The sequence below is a fragment of the Engystomops pustulosus genome, chromosome 4 (genome assembly GCF_040894005.1).
Source record: "Engystomops pustulosus chromosome 4, aEngPut4.maternal, whole genome shotgun sequence".
NCBI classification, from domain to species: domain Eukaryota; kingdom Metazoa; phylum Chordata; class Amphibia; order Anura; family Leptodactylidae; genus Engystomops; species Engystomops pustulosus.
In genome coordinates, this window is record NC_092414.1 from 203,709,456 (window position 1) to 203,724,253 (window position 14,798).

At 45.3% G+C, this 14,798-nt stretch overlaps 1 protein-coding gene across 3 annotated transcripts in view; it reads left to right on the forward strand.

Moving 5' to 3' along the window:
• PDE4A (phosphodiesterase 4A) overlaps window positions 1–14,798 on the forward strand; it is an 873,456-nt gene that overhangs the window by 449,498 nt on the left and 409,160 nt on the right. For all 3 annotated transcript variants that reach the window (XM_072149486.1, XM_072149488.1, XM_072149487.1), the window contains exon 5: window positions 9,353–9,720. In XM_072149486.1, the coding sequence (XP_072005587.1) occupies window positions 9,676–9,720 (45 nt within the window). In that variant the 5' untranslated portion in view covers window positions 9,353–9,675. The remainder of the gene's footprint in view (window positions 1–9,352; window positions 9,721–14,798) is intronic.

Sequence of the window (14,798 nt, forward strand, 5' to 3'; positions counted from 1 at the left end):
TCTGACACCTTCTCAAGGTGAAATCCTGATGTGCTCTGTAATTTAATGTCCTGGGCACGAGCGATGGAGGATTATCCTCATTAGATGGGAACTAATGCATCAGGAGCTTTATACAGCGTGTTGTGTGTGTGTGTGGGGGGGGGGGGGTATACAGACAGTTTTTTCCTAATTGCTCTTTATGGATAAAAATATTCTTCAAAAACATTGCAGTGATGCTGGCCTCTATATACCTATGTATTTTCCTTGCTTGAGATGAGTCAGATTTTGGCTGTGCTGCATTGAGGACATGGGGGGGGGGGGGGGGGGGGCGGGGGTAATGCGCTGTAATGATGATGTAATGATACGAATGTGTATTATGACTAAAAGCTGTGGATGTACAGCACTGCCCATACGTCCAATAAAACTGAGTTCAATACTAAAGCTTTATTATTTTTTCATCAGTAACAACATAATCCATGCCTAGTGAGAAAATGTCTCTTCATCTCAAATTAAAAATTACTTAAGCCTATATCAAATTCTCAGAAACTTTTACGAAAAATATATTTTTTAAGTGTTCACAAAGTAACATGATTACTCCCAGTGACTAGTGGTAGAAAGAAAACTTTATGCAAAAATTGATAAAATTCAACTTAGTCTTAAGCAAGGTAGGGGGAGGTACAGGAAGTGAGGTTGTCCCTATAACCACCAGTATGGCACAACACTAGCTCACAATCAGTACCATAGGCTGCCATCAACTCCCATTTGATATAAGTCCAATCTGTAACAAGATTACCGTATATACTCAAGTACAAGCCGACCCGAGTATAAGCCAAGGCCCCTAATTTTACCACAAAAACCTGGGAAACCTATTGGGGGAGATTTACTTACCCGGTCCGTTCGCGATCCAGCGGCGCGTTCTCTGCACTGGATTCGGGTCCGGCCGGGATTCACTAAGGTACTTCCTCCGACGTCCATCAGGTGGCGCTGCTGCGCTGAAGTTCCCTGAAATGCACTGAAGTTCACGATCCTATCCTGGATGAAGGTGAGTGCAAGCTCCGCGACACAATTTCCTTTTTTAAATGCGGCGGTTTTTCCGAATCCGACGGGTTTTCGTTCGGCCACGCCCCCCGACTTCCGTCGCGTGCATGCAGGTGCCGATGCGCCACAATCCGATCGCGTGCGCCAAAATCCCGGGGCAATTCAGGTACAATCGGCGCAAATCGGAAATATTCGGGTAACACGTCGGGAAAACGCGAATCAGGCCCTTAGTAAATTACCCCCATTGACTCGAGTATAAGCCGAGAGTGGGAAATGCATTGGTCACAGCCTCCCTAGTATATAGGCTGTTGGACCCTGCCCCAGTATATAGCCGGCCAGCCCATATTCCCCAGTATATAGCCAGCGGCGGGGGAAGCCAGAAAGGTGAGTTTTGATATTTTTTTTTACTCGAGTATAAGCTGAGTTTGGGTTTTCAGCAAATTTTTTTGTGCTGAAAAACTAGGCTTATACTCGAGTATATATGGTATATCCGGTCGGGAAGTCAACCCCAGGGTAGCAACCATATAACCCAACTAAAAATGAATTTTTATTATCCACTATTAAAAAATTTCAATTGTGTATTATTTAATTTGAAAGAAATAATAGTTGACATAAAAGTTTTTTTCTGTCTTTCAGACCGCTTGTAAATAAAGTTATTGTTACCTTGGCAGTACTATATAGGGCAGTTTTGTATAAATAAGTATATAACCGAGACACGAACGGGGGGATTGATGGATCGAGATAAAAGAACAATGCAGGTTAAATTTTATATTTAATTGCCATAAAGGAAATCTACCACTAAAATAAAGTAAAACGAAACTTAACATACTCACCTATTATCCTCTTCACCTCAAACCTGGCGCTGGTCTTCTTCAAGCTTGACTTGGTGGGATCGCTGAAAATGAAGGGCTAGAAAAAGCAGCCCGAAGTGCAGGGACAAGATGTCCGCTGCTCCAGGCTGTCAATTAATGATGCCTCCAGCATGGGAGAGGGAGGTGACATCACGCAAGAGGTTATTCAGCCTGGAGCATCGAATAACATGTTCCGGCGCTCTGGACTGCCTTTTTCAAACTCTTTTTTTTTTCTCAGTGATCCTGGCGTGTCAAGCTTGAAGAAGAGCAGCCCCCCCCCCCAACTTATTTTAGTAGAATATTTCCTTTAAGGGCACACTAAACAAAAGAATATCTAAAATAGAGATATATACAGTTGACAAAATACAAGTACAAGCGCAGTAATAATAATTCCATTATTTATAAAGCGCACACAGAATACGCAGCGCCTCAGAGAACCTTGCCAAATCAGTCCCTGTCCCCAATGGGGCTCACAATCTAATCAACCTACCAGTATGTTTTTGGAGTGTGGGAGGAAACCGGAGGAACCCCATGCAAACACAGAGAGAACTTACAAATATAAGTTACCTTATGTTGGTCAATGGAGATGGATGGACCCCAACTGAATGATTCCAGCTGCCTTTGCGATGGTAGGATATTTCCCAGAGAAGAACAATGAACATAAGGGGTCTCCTGAGTTTATTAGGTGTGGACACACCCCACCCATAGGAGGGCTTTAGGAACCCACCTACCTCAGATCAGACCCAGGACCTTGGAAGTGATCTATCTTGTCAATGGGAAGTCAAAGGATCAGGGTTCTAACCTGATGAATCTCTGGATTCCGTTGAAGACCAGACAATAACCACGTCCCATGCTCCCATTGAGAGTTATTTATATCTCTGTGTCCAAGGCCGCTACAACAAGACACGGTAAGACGTGATGTGCAGGGGGTAACACGGTAAGACCTGATGTGCAGGGGGTAACACGGTAAGACGTGATGTGCAGGCGGTATCACGGTAAGACCTGATGTGCAGGCGGTAACACGGTAAGACCTGATGTGCAGGCGGTAACACGGTAAGACGTGATGTGCAGGCGGTAACACGGTAAGATGTGATGTGCAGGGGGTAACACGGTAAGATGTGATGTGCAGGCGGTATCACGGTAAGACCTGATGTGCAGGCGGTAACACGGTAAGACGTGATGTGCAGGCGGTAACACGGTAAGATGTGATGTGCAGGCGGTAACACGGTAAGATGTGATGTGCAGGCGGTAACACGGTAAGATGTGATGTGCAGGGGGTAACACGGTAAGACCTGATGTGCAGGGGGTAACACGGTAAGACGTGATGTGCAGGCGGTAACACGGTAAGACCTGATGTGCAGGCGGTAACATGGTAAGACCTGATGTGCAGGCGATAACACGGTAAGACCTGATGTGCAGGCGATAACACGGTAAGATCTGATGTGCAGGCGGTAACACGGTAAGACCTGATGTGGAGGCGGTAACACGGTAAGATGTGATGTGCAGGCGGTAACACGGTAAGATGTGATGTGGAGGCGGTAACACGGTAAGACCTGATGTGCAGGCGGTAATATGGTAAGACGTGATGTGCAGGCGGTAACACGGTAAGAAGTGATGTGCAGGCGGTAACACGGTAAGATGTGATGTGCAGGCGGTAACACGGTAAGACGTGATGTGCAGGCGGTAATATGGTAAGACGTGATGTGCAGGCGGTAACACGGTAAGACCTGATGTGCAGGCGGTAACACGGTAAGACCTGATGTGCAGGCGGTAACACGGTAAGATGTGATGTGCAGGCGGTAACACGGTAAGACGTGATGTGCAGGCGGTATCACGGTAAGACGTGATGTGCAGGCGGTATCACGGTAAAACCTGATGTGCAGGCGGTAACACGGTAAGACATGATGTGCAGGCGGTAACACGGTAAGACCTGATGTGTAGGCGGTAACACGGTAAGATCTGATGTGCAGGCGGTAACACGGTAAGATCTGATGTGCAGGCGGTAACACGGTAAGACCTGATGTGCAGGCGGTAACACGGTAAGACATGATGTGGAGGCGGTAACACGGTAAGATCTGATGTGCAGGCGGTAACACGGTAAGACCTGATGTGCAGGCGGTAACACGGTAAGACGTGATGTGCAGGCGGTAACACGGTAAGACATGATGTGGAGGCGGTAACACGGTAAGACGTGATGTGCAGGCGGTAACACGGTAAGACCTTATGTGCAGGCGGTAACACGGTAAGACCTGATGTGGAGGCGGTAACACGGTAAGATCTGATGTGCAGGCGGTAACACGGTAAGACCTGATGTGCAGGCGGTAACACGGTAAGATCCGATGTGCAGGCGGTAACACGGTAAGACCTGATGTGCAGGCGGTAACACGGTAAGATCTGATGTGCAGGCGGTAACACGGTAAGACCTGATGTGCAGGCGGTAACACGGTAAGACGTGATGTGCAGGCGGTAACACGGTAAGACCTGATGTGCAGGCGGTAACACGGTAAGACCTGATGTGCAGGCGGTAACACGGTAAGACGTGATGTGCAGGCGGTAACACGGTAAGACCTGATGTGGAGGCGGTAACACGGTAAGACTTGATGTGCAGGCGGTAACACGGTAAGACGTGATGTGCAGGCGGTAACACGGTAAGACCTGATGTGCAGGCGGTAACACGGTAAGACGTGATGTGCAGGCGGTAACACGGTAAGACCTGATGTGGAGGCGGTAACACGGTAAGACTTGATGTGCAGGCGGTAACACGGTAAGACCTGATGTGCAGGCGGTAACACGGTAAGACCTGATGTGCAGGCGGTAACACGGTAAGACGTGATGTGCAGGCGGTAACACGGTAAGACTTGATGTGGAGGCGGTAACACGGTAAGACCTGATGTGGAGGCGGTAACACGGTAAGACCTGATGTGCAGGCGGTAACATGGTAAGATCTGATGTGGAGGCGGTAACACGGTAAGACTTGATGTGCAGGCGGTAACACGGTAAGACCTGATGTGCAGGCGGTAACACGGTAAGACCTGATGTGGAGGCGGTAACACGGTAAGACGTGATGTGCAGGCGGTAACACGGTAAGATCTGATGTGGAGGCGGTAACACGGTAAGCCGCTCAGCTCTCTTATACATGGAGCCTCTGCTTGTGAATGTCATTGTACCTGAAATATGTGATAAATAAATAATCCATCAGACAGAGCTTTTAATGCTTCATTAAACGTGAGAGATTGAAGAGTTGCAGAACAATAATATTCACATCTAGTTTAATAAAAGCTAAGAATACTTGTAACACACTCTAAATACATAATTGGCTTAGAGGCTGGAGCGTGGACAATACGGAGGCGCGTGAGAGGTGGTTCTGACCTTCTAGCTAAGACCGGAGGGTGAAAAGCCAAAATAAGGAGAACCAAGACAAAACAACAGGAAGAATTAACCATTGCAGAGTCATTTCAGGTTCTAAAAATGTTATTGCCCTTACCAGGGAGAGTATCACATTTGTCATAGGCTGCTCGTGGTATTGTCAGACAGCTGTCGTCCTACCAGCTACATTTCCATTTCCCACTTAATGACCAGACATGATCTTGGCCATTCAAGAATCCTCAGAGGACATCTACAACCAGCATGGAGGATTGTAAACCAAGCACACTTACATGCTGTGTGTGCTCCCTTCCAAGATAAGTCTTTCATATAAGATTTTTGGGGTCCATCTCCTAGTACCCAGATACATACAGAATAGTTGTTTATAGGTGAAGTCTATAAATCTCAACATTGTACAAGGTCGGAGGCAATGTTTTCCTTATCCCATCCTGGAAAGCGTATTTCCATATTTCTCAGAATCCCCTAGTGGAGCATCAGTGGTGATAAGTCACCACATGCTAGCAAGACAATGGGGCACATTTACTTACCCGTCCCGTGGAGTTCACAGAAAGTGCATTGTCCGACGTTCATTCACTAAGATCGTGCGCCCGATATCCTGCATGTGTCGCTTCCCCGCTCAGGTCCGCCGGAGTTCACCTTCTTCTTCCTGGTGCATGTAAGTGCATTGTCTTGCAACACAATTTGAATCTTAAATCCCGCGCCCAGTTCGAATCAGTCGGGTCGTCCGACGGCCCGGCCCCAGATTTGTGTCTCATGAAAGCCGGCGCCGCTGTGCCACAATCCAATCGCGTGTGACACAATCTCACCACAAACCCCTGTTAAATACCTGTCCAAGCCGTGCAAATCCCAAAAAAGACGAACAGTCCGACGAAAGAGTGATCCTCTACCCTTAGTAAATGAGCCCCAAAGTCCTCATATGGAGAGCTTTAACCTTCCAACCCCCATCAATATAAGATTGGTGGGGTTCCTAAATCCTTAGCGGAGTTCTCCATTCCCTACAAGTTTTTTGCTGAACTTTCTTATCGCAGGAGGCCGCAGGTAGTGGGATCCCCAGGGATCATGAGAACGGGGGTCCGTTGTACCCCAAAATGAAAAGAGAAGCTGTTCACATTAGCACCTTCCTCTCTGTTCATCTTAATGGAGTTAACAGTCCCATAGACATAATGGAGCAGCACAGTGTATGTCCAGCCTGTCACTCAATTCATTTTCATCATTTATGTGATCTTTTGGGGGGGTCAATCCAATGGGATCCCCTCTGATCAGCAAGCAAGTGGAGGGTGGGATAGTTATCCCCTGTCACGGCCACCAATGTGCTCATGTGTATTACCTATCCAAGTATAGTTGTTGCGTATTTTGGTCTTCAAGAACCACAATATTAATCTAATTTAATTGAATAATTTTTATATGAACAAACAATGGCACATGACCATAAAGCAGCTGACTACAGGAAGAATAAGTATCACGATGCTGATAAAGTCGGATATTTTACAGTACAGCTCCGGCTTTTGATATATTCGGTAAAGGCATGAGCCGGGGCTCCATCGCTCGTCAATGACTTTGTGCGATGCCAGATGACAGAGGGCTGATTACAGTCTATCTGCTGATGTAATGCTCTCCCCACAGCCCTGCAGCCGAGGAATCAGCCTGACATGTACATCATGGTGGGGGATGAGGTAATGTATTTACTCCATACCCAGGGTGCCGAGCTCTCTACAATCCAGAGCACTAAAAATCTATGGAGGCAAACGTTCTGTGGCTATAGAGATCAATGGTCAGGGGAGTGTAAGCTACTTGGAGATCCTCTCTTGGTACCATGATTAAACTAGTATTTTTCCCATCCCAGTATCACTGTAATCCCCGCTGTCAGATTACTTGCCTTATGTTGCTGTATATTGCCTTTTTTTTTCATGGAAAGACCTGATGAAACCAACCGTCTTGTGCAGCGCCATGAAATAGCTACGTTATACCACAATCCATGCAAGTTAATTTCATGGGAGAACTTTATTGTCAGATTTGGATAACAAATTTTTAATTTTATGAAGCTGATCCCATAGTGTCTCGTTGCTTGAGGGACATCATTATCAATATTATTTGATCAGTTCATTGTCCAGGACCTAATAGGTGTCACCATTTTCTTGTGGACCGTAGAGTTGGGAGAGCCGTGGGTGGCCCATATACAATACAGGCAGTCCCCGGGTTACATACAAGATAGGTTCTGTAGGTTTGTTCTTAAGTTGAGTTTGTATGTAAGTCAGAACTGTATAGTTTATTATTGTAACCCCAGTCAAAAATTTTTTGGTCTCTGTGACAATTGGATTTTAAAAATGTTGGATTCTCATAAGAACCAGGATAAACACTAAAGCTTCATTACAGACACCTGTGATAACTGTTACAGCTGGTTATTGTAGCCTAGGACTAAAGTACAGTAACTTACCAATATCCAGAGGTCCGTTTGTAACTAGGGGTCGTATGTAAGTCAGGTGTTTTTAAGTAGGGGACCGCCTGTATATGAAATCTTCAAGACACACTCCAGCAATTGTGTATCCATTCTGGCAACTTCTAACTGATCGCTCATCATCTTCACAGTTATATCTCTATTTGTCTTTAATTATACACAGGGGTGTAACTACAGTGGTAGCAGCCATAGCAGCTGCTATCGGGGCCAACAGTGTCAGGGGGCCCCCGCATCTGGGATATTTCATGTGTATATGCTGTATGTTTGTGTATATGATGTATAGACTGCATGTATATTTTTAAAGGGAACCCCGTTCAGAAGTTCACTATGAACTATACACATGATAATAATAATTCTTTATATATAGAGCGCATACAGATTACGCAGCGATATATTGTAACCCAGCGCTATGGTTCCTATCCCCAATGGGTCTCACAATCCGATCAACCTGCAAGTATGTTTTGGAGTGTGGGAGGAAACCGGAGGACCTGGAGGAAACCCACGCAAACACGGAGAGAACATACAAACTCTTTGCAGATGATGTCTTAGCATAACGCCACAGTGTGACTATTCTTTCTACTTCTATATCCTCCTAAAAATGAAACCATAAGTATACAGTCAGGGAGGCTACACAGTTGTTTACATCTTGTATATTCTAAAAGAGTGGCAGGAACCTGTCTAATAATCATGATTGGAGTTTTTGCTTCGCCTATGGAGAGTCTTTGTGGTATAGTCCAACAAAACTGCTGGTTCGTGGAACACCCGATTCTGGGCTGCAGCCAAAAATGTTTTTGAAAAAGAAAAACCTACATTCATTTTTCCCGTTCCAACAAAGTAGCAGCAATCCTCTTCCCTTCTTCTTTCTGAGGGAAAAGTGAGGTTTCATTTTTCAGAGCAAAAAGAAGAGAGTATGGGTTGTATGGAAGGGGGAAACATCAGGCGCTGCAGACAGGGGGCCATTATAAGAGGGGGGTGTAGAGAAATGGGGGTATTATAATGCTCCCTTTTCTGTACCCACTCCCTATTAGTGCAGGCCACAGAAAAGGGGGCACTATAAGGAGGGGGCTAAAAAAAGTGGGAAACTATAAGGCAGGGACTGCAGGATAGGGGGCAATTAAAAGGGGGAGCTGAGGGACATTATAGGAGTGGCCTCAAGATAGGGTGCATTATAGGAGGGGTTTGCGGGACAGGGGGCATTATATCGTTTGGGACCAGATAAGGTAAGAGCGGGGGATGCTACATTTTTCCCTCTGGGACATTTTGGGGGTGGGGGGTCGTGCAATACCAGTTCCTTAAAAAACAATTGTCTCTATCTACTCCCTGGTTACAAAAAGGTTGGGGACCACTAGTATAGACTATTGGGGATTAATTGGGAGCCAGGTAAGACCCCCTGAGACAACAGAAAGTCATGTGACTCCCAAGGGTCACCATAGGGAGAACTTGACCTAAATGAAGAGAATTTTCCAAGTTTTTCTCAGGCAGAAAGAGACAATTGGATAAGTCGCACTGTCTATGTTTTGGATTTTGGAGGACATATAATTAGGTGTATGGTCATTGTTATTCTATTGTTCCACGTTGTAGGTGCACATGAGGACCTAACATCTGGATGGGAATAACTAACCCTGGTCTCTTCCCTTATTTGCAGGTGGACATGTTTTCTTACCTGTGCACATAAGAAACCAATTCTTCACGAGAGTCGGGATGAGAATTGTGCAGAACAATCCGTGGACGAGCGGCTGTCTCCACCAATAACCTCCCGGATGGATGTGATTACATCTGTCACATTGTAGGAATATGAATCCCCATTTACATACGGATTAAGGCTTTTGATGTGGGAAAATCTGGATAAGTGACACGAGCCAGGAATACTGATACTTGGATTGCAAATTCTAATTAGAGGTGAAAACTGAGGTGCATATATGCCTGCGAGCTGAGGGGGGCGCCGGTGTGACCCCAGCGCACTGGTTTATGATGAAGAAAAGCAGGAGCGTTCTCACCGTCTCGGGAGATGAGGTAAGACGCCCCGGGGGCTACACTGGCTCCTGCAGGAAGAACATCTTCCATTTATTAATACGGTTTTATTCTATTACAAATGATAACTTAATGTATTGCATTACTCATCCTGAAGAGGGTCAAGGGCAATAAAACAAAAATGTCAGATGAAAATGTCAGAGTTTACTGCAAAAGCAATTAGCGGAGCCTAGTAAAAGCCAAGAATCGGCCAAATCTGATAAGTATCCGGATTCTGTACTTTATAGTGTAGTGTCTGCTCTCAGTCTGTGTTCCCAGATTGGGACACATTTACTTACCCGTCCGAGTTGCAACCCCCGATCCGGCCTCTCCGACAATGATGCACTGTACCGCGATCCATGTAGATCCTGTGCCCAATATCCTTCATGTGTCGCTCCCCCGCTCAGGTCCGCCGGAGTTCACCTTTTTCTTCCTGGTGCATGTAAGTGTATTGGATGCGACACAAATCTAAATGTTTAATCCTGCACGTAGTCCGAATCCGTCGGATCGTGTGTTGGCCACGCCCCCGATTCTTGTCGCATGAAAGCCGGCGCATGCAATACAATCCCCAGTGTGATCCCCGGAAAGTCGGGAAACACGATGAAAATGTGGCCACGGGACCCTTAGTAAATAAGCCCCATTGTGTTTATATTGCGTTAACAATGCATTAATTTAGGATTTGCACCATGCTAGGCAAGCAAGGTGTTAACACAATGGGGCAGATTTACTTACCCGGCCCATTCGCGATCCAGCGGCGCGTTCTCTGCACAGGATTCGGGTCCGGCTGGGATTTAAGATGGTAGTTACTCCGCCGTCCACCAGGTGGCGCTGCTGCGCCGAAAATAATTTTAACGCCCCGGAATGCACCATCCCATAGCAGGTGAAGGTGAGCGCTTCCCAAGCGACACATTTCAGTTTTTAAATGCGGTGGTTTTTCCGAATACGTCGGGTTTTCGTTCGGCCACGCCCCCCCGATTTCTGTCGCGCGCATGCCAGCCCCGATGCGCCACAATCCGATCGCGTGCGCCAAAAACCCGGGGCAATTCATGTACAAGCGGCGCAAATCGGAAATATTCGGGTAACACGTCGGGAAAACGCGAATCGGGCCGTTAGTAAATGACCCCCAATGTAAACACACTGGGGCATATTTATCAGGACCTGAAATCGCAAATGCTAGCTTATTGCCCTGATTATTTGCCCTGATCCGCCACCTTAACACCAGTGGGGCGTGAAGGGATACACGGTCGTATCTTGTGGCAACTGAAATTGTGTACACCAGGGCTGATAGAGGCAGGTTGGACTTATATCTGTGAAATGCTGTTTTTTTCTTAATAACAGTGAATTAGAGAATGTGTTATTTTGTTATCCTGAGTATATACTTGTCTTTGTGGAATATCCCTTTAATGTAGTTGATTTTGAGGGACTGGATGACTTATGTATATGATGGTGAAAAGTTCAATATGCTTCATGTTCTATGTTATTACGACCCTCTACAGAACTGCTCCTGATGCCTCATCATCTCTTTCTTATTAGTTTAATGTTGGGTTTTTTCGCAAGACACCTGAGCCATCGGTGAGTCACATGACGACTGATTTCTGACTCATTTGCTGGTATATACTTGATTGGTAGGAAGTCGGGAGTCTTATAAACTTCTGCCGTCTTGTAGTTTATTTCTGCACTATCATACTTGCCATTTGTTCCTAGATTTCCTGTAGCAATGTCATACTTGGCCGGTTTGCTCAGTTTCAAGTTTATACTACTATCTTCAGATAAGGATTTTAATTAGAGATAACTTTCGACTCTGATGGCCTTTAAATGGCTGTCCAATTTCACTAGCTAAAGTCCAGATTAACTTTCCTCTTGGTTGCAGGGGTAGGAACTGAACATCAGCCCTGAAGCAGTGTTCTGCTGAATCCGTAACAAAGATTAGCAGGGTTGTGTCTCTTAAAGAGAACCCGTCATGCAAAATAACCCCCCTAAACTAAATATATTTTCATAAACTGCCATTAGAGAGCATTGCCTGTATCCCTTCATTGTCCCTCTACATGCCTGTAAACCTAAGCAATGAGGTCCTAAAGCTGTATGCAAATGACCTGTGAAATGTCCAATGAAGCATTAGCATATTCAAGCTGTCCACCTTATTCATGAGTGGGAGGCACAGCCACACCCCCAGTGCATGACTGACAGCCTGTATAATGATGTGAGGCTGTATAATGGTGTGCTTCCTGGTGCTGGTGGCCACGCCCCCTGCAGCCTGTGTGTGTATAGGAGAGATACAGCAGCTCCAGGCAGCCATGTTACAGCAGAACATGTCAGATTCATGTGTAGCTGATGTCTGTGTCTCTCACCTGTATATTAGGAGGATGCAGCATGTCAGCAGATGCAGCACACACACTAGCCATGCTTTACTATACATTACACACAGACATGAGCAGGGGGAGGAGAGGGGAGGGGTAACAGGGGTGACATCACTGCCTCTGACCATGTGACCAGCCTCAGTTACATGATAAAGAATAGATGATTTTACAATGAATAATGTATGAAATAACTAGATAAAGGCTGGGATGGAATTCTTGTGAGCTGCTCCAACAGGTAGAGGTGACAGGACTAGTGGCAGAGACCTGATGACAGGTCCTCTAGCAGAAAGAACTGGAAAAGTCTGGAAAACAGAACCAAAACCCAAGGATGAGCCGATATTTATTGATTGTAGGTCTTAGACTCTGTAAAGTTCCAGGTAAGCAGCCAATAAGACAGCCTGCATTATCACCAGGTGGTTTAAACTGTAAATACAATTATAAAACATAAATATTCATAATGAGACGTATATATTGTGAACAATGTACACACTAGGGGGAGCCGTTGTAACACAATGCACTACAAGGATAAATTAGTTAGGGAAAAGCTGTGTGAAACTACTTAGCAAGCTGGATCTCTGACCCGCAGAGCCCAGTCAGGGTGATCAGTTCTACTGGGTCCACTCCAGCAAGATTTCCAGACAAAGGGTGATGCCCTTCATGATTGTTCCGTTTTTAAGCATGCGTTTTCAGTCTGTTTAAAAAACGCATCCGTTTGTGACCGTTTACCATGCGTTTGGCTGCTTAGAACCGATTCATCTAAATAAATAAACAGGTTCAAAGCAGCTAAACGCATGGTAAACAGTAAAAAACACATACGTTTTTAAATGGACTGAAAACACATGCTTAAAAACGGACCAAAAAAAGCCACGTGTGGCATCAACCTAAGAATTTCGTAATGGCCCCATCTTCGGGACATTACAAATGCATTTACATAGTGTTAATCTTGCATCAACATTGCAAATACATACATTAAATTTACATACAATCAGGCCAAGCTCCTCCCCGCAGACTCTGAATTGCTTTTCAAAACTTCTCTGAGGATGGAAGCAGAAGATTTGGATTTCTGTATTAGAAAAGTGATCGGTGCTTGGATGCTGCATTCACAGGTGGCGTTTGAATTGTGTTTTGAAATGCAATTCAAAGGCTGCGGGGAGGAGCTTGGGCGGATTACATTATAAAACTAGTTCAAACTTTGCTATGTGCAGTTTGCCTGTGGAGTGTACATGGTGCGCCAGATTAATCAAACCTGGCGGACGGTCTTCATTAATCTGGTGCACTGCTCGGGAAGTGTGCGCCATCTTTTTTTGAGTTTGAATTGAGTTTCAAATGCAATTCAATCACTATGTGTGAACATGGCCTAAAGCTGCAAGGAAATGTAGGTAAAGGTGTTGCCTGCACCTCTTCATAGATTTGGTTTACAGGATTATACTCGAAACCTCAGTGGTTTGATGGAACGTTCATAGGACTTGTTGCTCTCTACATCAGACGGCTATACAGTCCTCTCAATGCAACAATTCAAAGGATTATGCTCTTATAGCCACTGCACCAGTTGGGAGAGGCTAAAGGAGCCGATACGGATGTAAAATGAAGGTTTAGGAAACCCGAATCACCATTGGACCTCATTTATGTCAAGTTGGACAGACAAAGGATGGAGTAGCTGCCTGAAGTAAGTGATGAGTTAGCTGCTGTCAGTCTTCTTGCTCGGTCTTGTCATCCAAGGCAGCGATGCGACTAGTTCCTATGGCAACTCCTCCGCTCTACTACTTTTTTATAAATGAGGCCCATTATGCGGAGGGTTAAACTACGAAAAGTGAAGCCGCGTTGTATAAGCAACCACCGAGGACACAAGTCATCAGCTGAGGCTACCAACATGCCCGTGCCAGGGGGCAAAGACGCATCGCTTACAATGCGGCCGGGTTCACGGGCTACGACTTAACATTTCACCTAATTAATTGTGCCGCATCGTTTGCTAATCTGCTTGTCACGGCCTCCGAGCCATTGTGCGGCGCACTTGATGATAATTGCTGCCAGTGGAATAGAAATTAATTGAAAATATTAAATATATGTATCATCATCCTGGGGATTGCTGCTTGTAAACACAAGACCTCTTCATCCGTGTCAAGTGCTGCATTATTAAAGGGCTTGTGCGAGATATAGATTTATTTTAAACGGCGCCCCCTCAGGACAGCTGGCCGTGTGTGGAATTACAGCTCAGGATAAATCACTTAAAGTACAGCAAAGAACAGATTGGGACGGACTGTGTGTTCTGTAAAATACGAGATCTTCAATACATTGTCCTATCCCCATCATCGTCTTGGTGCTCCAAACATGGCCATGTAGAGTCCTTCACTAGCACCGATCTTTTCACAGCTTGTTCTAATGTATAAGTACCCTATATGAGTGCAAGTCCATACATCTGATCAGGATTTCAGCACATGTCTATGGCAAGTCCAAAAATTTTACCACAGGTTTTGATAAGAAATAGAAACTGACTTGGTATGGATCTAAAAGTTGAGCATGTAGCATGTACATGTCATTCCTAAAATTCCAATACATATTTATATGTATCGATGCAGGTACAATCGTCAGATTTTCTGTAAGAGATAATAACAATTTTAGTTGCGGCCAATGATCTGTACTGTACTTAGTGTACTAAAAATAAGATTGGAGAACAGGGTATTGGGTGTAAGGACTAGTCTCGGTGCAGATAGCAGGGTCATAGGT